Below are 10,445 nucleotides of genomic sequence, written 5' to 3' on the forward strand. Positions count from 1 at the left end.
TGGAAACGGTGGTGGAGGAGGTGGGGAGGGGGGTACTCAGGGGGAGGCAGGGGAGAGGCTCGTAACCCAAATGGCGGAGGAGGAGGCGGTTCCTTTAACTCTGGTACTGGTACTGACACGAGCGGTCAGGATGGGGCAAACGACGGACCCGGGTATGTGGTCATCACCAGACAGGCGAAGATACTGAAGAGCAACATTTGTAGTCACCATTAATAGATGTGTGGATTAACATGCTATCATGTAACAAGTACCGGCCATCCATAAAGCAGAAATCTTTGTAGGCTTCTTTACGAGCTCAGACAGACGTAATTACTAGTATGGACTTACTTAGCTTCGCTATTCTGGATAACTGTACCAAAATAACACTTTAACTTAGAATGAGGACCTTATGTTGTACAATATGCAAGTTAGAAAGCCCTAAGTATGATTTACTTGGAAGTAAGAGGGCAAGAGAATGGATATGCTCAGAGGTATCAGCAGAGAAACAACAGTTTCTACTTTGGAGAACTTGTTTCAGACTAAGTTGGATCTACAGACTGCCCTTGCATGTTCTATTCTGTTGGCTATTGCAACAAAGCAAATATACTTAACTTTCTTGCCTTCAATTCAATTTTCAGGCAAATCAGCATATGTAATAATTCTTTTCATTCTGTCGACTATTGGAATTCAGCAAATACATGATTAAAGGATGTATGTCTTGTATTCATTGTATCAGCGGCCAACTTTTAGTTACTCCTCTATCCTAAGTTTTCAAAGTGGAATGGCTTTATCATCAAGGTACATGGACTTGTAATGTGTAATGAGCAGGTTACATTGACAATAGAGCCAATGTGCAGGCAAGGTTCACTTCAGTTGTGTGGAATAATATACAACAGGCATTTACTCTCCAAGCAGAGGTTTGGGTTTATTTTTGGCGTGTTTTTAGGCTTTTTTGGGGGGTTTCTCTTTTGCACTGGAATTTTTTTGGGTTGGGTGAAAAAAAATTCCTTGTTGTCTGTAGCTTGGTCATTCTGCTCTATTTATACATACATTATCTGTTTTTTTTCCTCTTCTCTTCTTCCTTGGCTACAGTTACTGGGTTTATACCGACACAACAGTGGCTGCTGCTTTAGTGCGTAGCTTTACCCCCAATGTACAAAACGTTTTCCCCAAAGCCAGGCTCTGTCATTACATAGTGCCAGCTTGGAATAGCCCCGCCCACCCACCTAACCCAGTATACAGGTATCTACCATGTGCTGTACATACTACACGTATAGGCCAACTGTTCAAATGCTTAGTATGTTGTCTACAGGACAGCATATAGCCACGATACGGGCTTCACTATATATATAATATATTTTATCAAGAGAAGTGTTAGCTTGGCATCCCCAACCCCACCGTATGTGAAATGAGCCCGCTGTGCCTATGCCCAAGGATACATTATCAAGCTTTATGTTTCATTAGGTGACTTTTCCTTACAGTTACAAATCCTATAACGTCCACTGTATTGCACCTGTACATGTATTAGAACATCTATTTGCCAAATGCATACATAAGCCAAGGCTATGTAACTTAAAGGAATACGTGTACAGCTACAATTAAGATTAAGCAACCTATCTATTGTACATCAAAACAGAATCCACTACATGGTTATGTATATTCGTCGAAAATATGCACGGAAGCCCTCTTTTTATTTGAGGGAAAGATGATGTCAGTAGTTTTATTTACCTAGTCGGGTCTCCGCTGAAACCTGATGCTTTTATAAACAGTGACCCTGTGTTGAACAGAAGTTCAAAGTTCACCTGTAACGGTATCTCACCTGAAGCGTACAGGTGTCATGGCGGAGGCCGTTCTCAGCCAGATTTCGGGTGACTTTCTGGAGTGTACGATCTGCCTGGAGCCCTACAAGGACCCCAAGATCCTGCCGTGTCTTCACACCTTCTGTAAAGGCTGTCTGGAGAAGTTTGTAGCGAAACAAAGTAAATCAAAGGACAAGTTTCCGTGTCCAACATGTCGGATCGAAACTGTACTTCCGGAGGGCAGTGTCGCCGGGCTCAAAAACAACTTCTTTGTCCTGAGTTTGAGGGACACCGTTGACGCTCACAAGAGTTTGGTTAGCAAGGAGGATAACAAAGTGTCTTGTGATGTCTGTGAAGAAGAAGTGGCTACTTCTGGCTGTGTTGTGTGTGAAGAGTTCTTGTGTGACGAATGTGCTCGTGCCCATCGTCGTGCCAAACGTACACGTGACCATGAAGTCATCGGAGTGGCGGAATTAAAAGAGCAACTGATCACCAAGACGTCATCAGCCAAGTCAAGATCTCTGCCGATGTGCCCAAAACATGAAGACGAGAAGCTGAAGTTCTACTGTGAGACGTGCCAGAGCCCCATCTGCCGGGACTGCACGGTACTGCAGCACAAAGACCACAAGTACGGCTTGCTGGCAGATGTTGTGAGTGACGTCAGGGCAAAGATCAAACACAATCTTGCAGCTGCCAGGCCGAAAATGAAGGAATACCGAGACGCTGCAGGGTTCGTAGCTGAGAAGCAAGCAGAACTGGACACCAGGAGTAAGAAAGCTGTAGACGACATCGATGCAGCTGCGGAGGAAGAGATCAAGTACTACACTGGCCTTGTCAGACGCAAGCAGACTGAACTGAAAGAAAAGTTAGCGGCCGTCACAGCAGCCCGTTCCAAGCAGCTCTCTGCTACAGCAGACAGTGTTGAGAGCACCTTAGGCTGTCTGTCCAGCACAGTGGACTTCTCACAGAAAGTCGTGGAGCATGGCAGTGACTTTGACGTCATGAACGTGCACTCTGACGTCACGGCCCGGCTGGAGTCTCTGCTGAAATGTCCAACCCCGGACATTCCTGACGACATCAGTTACGTCAGGTTTGATCCTAGGACGGAAAGGGAGGAAAGGGAAATGATCCTTGGTGACATCGTCGGTACGTTGTTTAGTATTGCATGTGAAGTGATCATTTGTTTAAAAAAATTATTTATTACCAAGTACATATAAAAGACAACTTAAGATCTTTGTATTTAGATCGGATCATTGGACCCAGAAAAATGCATATGTTGACTGCCATCTTGCCTGTAAAAATCATGTTTTTTTTTAGGTAAGTACGAGCTTTTTAAAAGTTGTTTAGCCTAAACAAATGTTCTTGAATAACCGATGATCACTACAGTAACTGTCCCCTCAGAATTTGGACCTGCCAAGTTGACCACCCTGGGCGCCAGCGGCCGTCTGGGCCCCACTACCCTGGGTACCCACTACAGGGGACAGGACCATGAACACCTGGTGACGCTACATGACGGGATACAACACTTCACTGTACCGCGGACGGGAACGTACAGCATAGAGGCAGCGGGTAGGAACGTTCAGTTAATAGTAAATGTAACTGATGTAAAGTTTGGTGTACTTAATCAAGCACACGCGCACATGGAAATAAGTATTTGATGCGTAATCTGAATATTACCAAAATGATTTGAAGCCAGTAGCTATAACTTTATGCTTGAATTGTTTTCTCTTTTGTGCAGTAGTCATTTAATAGTCCATGTTTCTTTAAATGTGTGTAGTGAAAGTGACAGTCATGTTTGATTGACAGGTGCTGCTGCAGGGTGGGGTGAGTGCAACCCGGTGTCCGCCCTAGGACGGGGTGCCGTACTGAGGGGAACATTTAACCTCAAACAAGGTGTGATTATTTAACTGTAGTGCATGTACATTAGTTAGTACTTATGTAGCCTTTGACTTATTTAGTGCATATCATTTCACCAGGGTGACAAGTTTACTGTAGAACACTGAGTATCAACACTATACCATAAAATGTGTGTGTGCAAATCTGGATCATCTACTTTAGGCCACAGCAAGTAATTTTTATGGATGACATCCTTCGCGCGCATTGATTTTTGCCTGATTTCGGAAAAAAAAAACAAGAATTTTTTTGCCCTATGAGCAAATATGTTAAATTGTCTGTCGGTTCAGGGACCATAGTTGATCCCGCAAACTTCAAGCACGGTTACTTGCAATTGATGTGTTGATAGTCCTAGGTGTTCCATCACAAATGAATACCCCGTATGCTAGCTGCCCATGATGGTACAAGCTCTTTTCTACAACTGTTCAAGTTAATTGAGATTTATACACATCTACATGTATGAGGGCAGGTACATGTAATACTGTAGAATACAGGAGAAATGACTTCTTGGTTGTGATATCATGTTTTGACACCCCAAGTCTTGTTTAAATCTCAAAATTTGAAAATGTAGCAATCTTGTTTTTTTTTGGCCCGCCTTGTTTTTTTTCGCCCTATCGCATTAGATTTGGAGTCTGTAGAGGATGTCATCCATAAAATTTACTTGCTGTGGCCTTAGTTCTAAAGAATAATTTTTAATAAAAGATAGTAATAGAAAGAAATCTTGTGCTTCAAGAGATAGATAGAGAGATAGATAGGGAGAGAGACTAAACAATGGATACAAAATCTGATGTACCTTTTTCACTACTGTAGGTGAAACTCTGAAGATCCTGGTGGGACAAGAAGGTGCTGAGAACAAGGATTACTGGAATGTAGGAGGGGGCGGTACATTTGTCACCAGCGGAGACAACAAGCCACTCATTATCGCCGGGGGTGGGGGAGGGGCAGGGTTGGGACTACGGACCCATAACCCCCTGTGTGACGGGACTGTGTCCAGTACTGGTAACAAGAGTTATGGGGGATCTGGTTGTAGTGGAGGATCTAACGGACAGGGGGCGACAGAATGGAAGGGTAACTGCATGGGTGGGGGAGGGGGAGGGCTGCTGACGGATGGAGGGAGTTCTAAACAGTTTGGAGGGGAGAGTTGTGAGCTCGGTGGGGAAGGTGGGAAGGCGTTTGTGAATGGCGGGGTTGGAGGACGTGGGAACTTCAATAATGCTGATGGTGGATTTGGTGGAGGGGGAGGGAGTTATGGGTGGGGTGGTGGAGGAGGTGGGGGAGGGGGGTACTCAGGGGGAGGCAGGGGAGAGTGCTGTAACCCAAATGGCGGAGGAGGCGGCGGTTCGTTTAACTCCGGTACTGACACGAGCGGTCAGGATGGTGCAAACAAAGGACCCGGGTATGTGGTCATCACCAGACAGGCGTAGATAGTGAAAAGTAACATTTGTAGTCACCATTAATAGATGTGTGGATTAACATGCTATCATATAACATGTACCGGCTATCCATAGAGCAGAAATGTTGATAGGCTTCTTTACCAGCTCAGACAGACGTAATTACTAGTATGGACTTACTTAGCTTGTTTTAAGCCTTCAAATGCGCTATTCTGGATAACTGTACCAAAATAACACTTTAAGTTAGAATGAGGACCTTATGTTGTACAATATGCAAGTTAGAAAGCCCTAAGTATGATTTACTTGGAAGTAAGAGGGCAAGAGAATGGATATGCTCAGAGGTATCAGCAGAGAAACAACAGTTTCTACTTTGGAGAAGTTGTTTCAGACTAAGTTGGATCTACAGACTGCCCTTGCATGTTCTATTCTGTTGGCTATTGCAACAAAGCAAATATACTTAACTTTCTTGCCTTCAATTCTATCTTCAGGCATATCAGCATATGTAATAATTCTTTTCATTCTGTCGACTATTGGAATTCAGCAAATACATGATTAAAGGATGTATGTCTTGTATTCATTGTATCAGCGGCCAACTTTTAGTTAATCCTCTATCCTAAGTTTTCAAAGTGGAATGGCTTTATCATCAAGGTACATCAACACATTGTAATGTGTAATTAGCAAATTACATTGATAATAGAGCCAATGTGCAGGTAAGGTTCACTTCAGTTGTGTGGAATAATAAACAACAGGCATGTACTCTCCAATCAGAGGTTTGGGTTTATTTTTGGCGAGTTTTTAGGCTTTTTGGGGGGGGTTCTTTTGCACTGGAATTTTTTGGGTTGGGTGAAAAAAAATTCCAGTGCAAAAGGGAACCCCCCCCCCAAAAAAAGCCTAAAAACACACCAAAAAATAAACCCAAACCTCTGCTTGGAGAGTACAGGCATTAGGCAACAGGCAAGTAGAAGAAATGCTGTCACGACGTGTTGAAAAGAATAACAGGTTTTTAACGTATCACAACATATTTGGTACAAAGCATACATCGTTACACAGTTAATTTCAAACAACACAGTTGAAGGTCCGTTGTGGTACATCCGGGACACAACATAAAAACCAACCATGTAACTCACAGACAAGCTCTAGGTAGGTTGCACACTGTGATATTGTTTTTCCACTAGGTTGGATACAATGTCGTCTACCTGACTATTGAGAAAACATGTCAAATGCCATGGCAACACCAACTTGGCACATTCTTTGTTCTCCCACAGCAGAATCAAGTATTTTCTTTCTCAGTTCATCTTTCTTTTTAAATCGTCGTCAAGCCTTGGAGGAAACTAATCATTTCATTAAGTTATATTTTTTGTCATATACCGATCATATAGCTGTGCTACAAATTCATGCATTGTTGATGCTTGTTGTCTGTAGCTTGGTCATTCTGCTCTATTTATACATACATTATCTGTTTTTTTTTCTCTTCTCTTCTTCTTCCTTGGCTACAGTTACTGGGTTTATACCGACACAACAGTGGCTGCTGCTTAAGTGCGTAGCTTTACCCCCAATGTACAAAACGTTTTCCCCAAAGCCAGGCTCTGTCATTACATAGTGCCAGCTTGGAATAGCCCCGCCCACCCACCTAACCCAGTATACAGGTATCTACCATGTGCTGTACATACTACACGTATAGGCCAACTGTTCAAATGCTTAGTATGTTGTCTACAGGACAGCATATAGCCACGATACGGGCTTCACTATATATATAATATATTTTATCAAGAGAAGTGTTAGCTTGGCATCCCCAACCCCACCGTATGTGAAATGAGCCCGCTGTGCCTATGCCCAAGGATACATTATCAAGCTTTATGTTTCATTAGGTGACTTTTCCTTACAGTTACAAATCCTATAACGTCCACTGTATTGCACCTGTACATGTATTAGAACATCTATTTGCCAAATGCATACATAAGCCAAGGCTATGTAACTTAAAGGAATACGTGTACAGCTACAATTAAGATTAAGCAACCTATCTATTGTACATCAAAACAGAATCCACTACATGGTTATGTATATTCGTCGAAAATATGCACGGAAGCCCTCTTTTTATTTGAGGGAAAGATGATGTCAGTAGTTTTATTTACCTAGTCGGGTCTCCGCTGAAACCTGATGCTTTTATAAACAGTGACCCTGTGTTGAACAGAAGTTCAAAGTTCACCTGTAACGGTATCTCACCTGAAGCGTACAGGTGTCATGGCGGAGGCCGTTCTCAGCCAGATTTCGGGTGACTTTCTGGAGTGTACGATCTGCCTGGAGCCCTACAAGGACCCCAAGATCCTGCCGTGTCTTCACACCTTCTGTAAGGACTGTCTGGAGAAGTTTGTAGCGAAACAAAGTAAATCAAAGGACAAGTTTCCGTGTCCAACATGTCGGATCGAAACTGTACTTCCGGAGGGCAGTGTCGCCGGGCTCAAAAACAACTTCTTTGTCCTGAGTTTGAGGGACACCGTTGACGCTCACAAGAGTTTGGTTAGCAAGGAGGATAACAAAGTGTCTTGTGATGTCTGTGAAGAAGAAGTGGCTACTTGTGGCTGTGTTGTGTGTGAAGAGTTCTTGTGTGACGAATGTGCTCGTGCCCACCGTCGAGCCAAACGTACACGTGACCATGAAATCATCGGAGTGGCAGAGCTAAAAGAACAACTGATCACCAAGACGTCATCGGTCAAGTCGACATCACTGCCGATGTGTCCAAAACATGAAGACGAGAAGCTGAAGTTCTACTGTGAGACGTGCCAGAGCCCCATCTGCCGAGACTGCAAGGATCTGCAGCACAAAGACCACAAGTACGGCTTGCTGGCCGACGTTGTGAGTGACGTCAGGGCAAAGATCAAAGGCAAACTCGCAGCTGCGAGGCCGAAAATTGAGGAATACCGAGACGCTGCAAGTGTCGCAGCTAATAAGCAAGCAGAACTCAACACTAATAGTAAGAAAGCTGCAGACGACATCGATGCAGCTGCGGAGGAAGAGATCAAGTACTACACTGGCCTTGTTAGACGCAAGCAGACCGAACTGAAAGAAAATTTAGCGGCCGTCACAGCAGCCCGTTCCAAGCAGCTCTCTGCTACAGCAGACAGTGTTGAGAGCACCTTAGGCTGTCTGTCCAGCACAGTGGACTTCTCACAGAAAGTCGTGGAGCATGGCAGTGACTTTGACGTCATGAACGTGTACTGTGACGTCACGGCCCGGCTGGAGTCTCTGCTGAAAGGTCCAACCCCGGACATTCCTGACGACATCAGTAACGTCAGGTTTGATCCTAGGACGGAAAGGGAGGAAAGGGAAATGATCCTTGGCGACATTGTCGGTACGTTGTTCAGCATTATTTTTTAAAGAGTAAAAATACAAATTTCGATTTTGAAGGCACCCATACCCAGGTAGACATTTGGACAAAAACCTCTCCATGTAAACCTACATCAAATACATGTAGTTACTTGAAAAAGTTGAATAGATGGCATCCACTCAAGGAATGAAAAGAAGAACATGGTAACTGGTATCCGTTCTTTGAGATACTGACTTGAAATTTGTTTAGCCTGAACCAAGGTTCTTGAATATCTGATGAACACTGTTGCGTTTTTGTTTCCCTCTTATAGACTCTTACTTCCGAACTGCCAAGTTGACCACCCTGGGCGCCAGCGGCCGTCTGGGCCCCACCACCCTGGGTACCCACTACAGGGGACAGGACCATGAACACCTGGTGACGCTACATGACGGGATACAACACTTCACTGTACCGGGGACGGGAACGTACAGCATAGAGGCAGCGGGTAGGGACTTTTATTTAATAGTAAATGTAATTAATGTAAAGTTTGGTTTACTTAATTAGTCATACAGAAATACATATTTGATTTGTTGAATCCCAGCTTATAATAACTTCATGCTTGAATTGTTTTCTCTTTCGTACAGTAGTCATTCAATAGTCCGTGTCTCTTTAGATTTGTGTTCTGAAAGTGCCTGACGTGTTTGATTGACAGGTGCTGCTGCAGGGTGGGGTGTGAAGAACCCGAAGTCCGCCCGAGGACGGGGTGCCGTACTGAGGGGAACATTTAACCTCAAACAAGGTGCGACACTTCAGCTGGACATGTACATGGTCTAGTCTCTGTAAAGAAGTCTGAAAGTGTTCAGTGGTAAACACCTATCTAACCATCTAGGTGCACTGGTGACAAACCAACTTTAGAAGTGTTAGAACATTGGCATTATAGAGAGTACACAGTAATTTTTGGATATCTGCTTCCATTCTACTTGTAACTAATGTAGGAAAAAAAAGAAATAATTATACAGTAAAAATTGTTATTCTTTTCCATGTTAATTAAAAAAAAGATGGATGAGTATATGATAAGTAATGGATACAAAATCTGATGTTCCTTTTCCAACACTGCAGGTGAAACTCTGAAGATCCTGGTGGGACAAGAAGGTGCTGAGAACAAAGAATACTGGAGTGTAGGAGGAGGGGGCGGTACATTTGTCACCAGGGGAGACAACACGCCACTCATTATCGCCGGGGGTGGGGGAGGGGCAGGGTATGGACTAAAGACCCATAACCCCCTGTGTGACGGGACTGTGTCCACTACCGGTAACATGAGTTGTGGAGGAACTGGTTGTAGTGGAGGATCTAACGGACAGGGGGCGACAAAATGGAAGGCTCCCTACATGGGTGGGGGAGGGGGAGGGCTGCTGACGGATGGAGGGAGTTCTAAACAGTTTAAAGGCAACAGTTGTCAGTACGGTGGGGAAGGTGGGAAGGCGTTTGTGAATGGCGGGGTTGGAGGGCGTGGGACATGTAATAATGCTGATGGTGGGTTTGGTGGAGGGGGAGGGAGTTATGGGGAGGGTGGTGGAGGAGGTGGGGGAGGGGGGTACTCAGGGGGAGGCAGGGGAGAGGATCGTGACCAAAATGGCGGAGGAGGCGGCGGTTCGTTTAACTCCGGTACTGAAACGAGCGGTCAGGATGGGGCAAACGATGGACCCGGGTATGTGGTCATCACCAGACAGGTGTAGATACAGTTTACTGAAAAGTAACGTTTGTAGTCACCATCTTAAGAGGAGTGAAGATGAACATGCTATCATATAACAAGTACCGCCTATCCATAGAGCAGTGTTGCTGGGCTTCTTTAGGAGCTCAGACAGGCGTAATTACTAGTAGGGACTTTGCATGTGTTTACATAATAATAAGCCTTCAACTGTGATATTCTGGCTAACTGTACCGAAATAACATTTCAACTCGGAATGATGACTTTAAGTTGTACAATATACAAGTTGAAAGCCCTGAGTATGATCTACTTGAAAGTAATAGGGGTAAGAGAATGGATATGCCCAGTATAATAATCATATATATATATAT

At 44.2% G+C, this 10,445-nt stretch overlaps 1 protein-coding gene across 1 annotated transcript in view; it reads left to right on the forward strand.

Annotated features, from left to right (window-relative positions):
- The window catches only part of LOC109488025, a 27,080-nt gene extending 16,665 nt beyond the window's left edge, over window positions 1-10,415 (forward strand). Inside the window, exons 13-21 of the mRNA XM_019792166.1 lie at window positions 1,767-2,924; window positions 3,180-3,347; window positions 3,585-3,671; window positions 4,482-5,091; window positions 6,192-6,202; window positions 7,254-8,411; window positions 8,698-8,871; window positions 9,079-9,165; window positions 9,486-10,415. Of these exons, the coding sequence (XP_019647725.1) occupies window positions 1,767-2,924; window positions 3,180-3,347; window positions 3,585-3,671; window positions 4,482-5,091; window positions 6,192-6,202; window positions 7,254-8,411; window positions 8,698-8,871; window positions 9,079-9,165; window positions 9,486-10,102 (4,070 nt within the window). The 3' untranslated portion in view covers window positions 10,103-10,415. The remainder of the gene's footprint in view (window positions 1-1,766; window positions 2,925-3,179; window positions 3,348-3,584; window positions 3,672-4,481; window positions 5,092-6,191; window positions 6,203-7,253; window positions 8,412-8,697; window positions 8,872-9,078; window positions 9,166-9,485) is intronic.
- The last annotated feature ends 30 nt before the right edge of the window (window positions 10,416-10,445 follow it).

Source organism: Branchiostoma belcheri, unplaced genomic scaffold (genome assembly GCF_001625305.1).
Source record: "Branchiostoma belcheri isolate BF01 breed outbred unplaced genomic scaffold, Haploidv18h27 scaffold91, whole genome shotgun sequence".
In the NCBI taxonomy this organism is placed as follows: domain Eukaryota; kingdom Metazoa; phylum Chordata; class Leptocardii; order Amphioxiformes; family Branchiostomatidae; genus Branchiostoma; species Branchiostoma belcheri.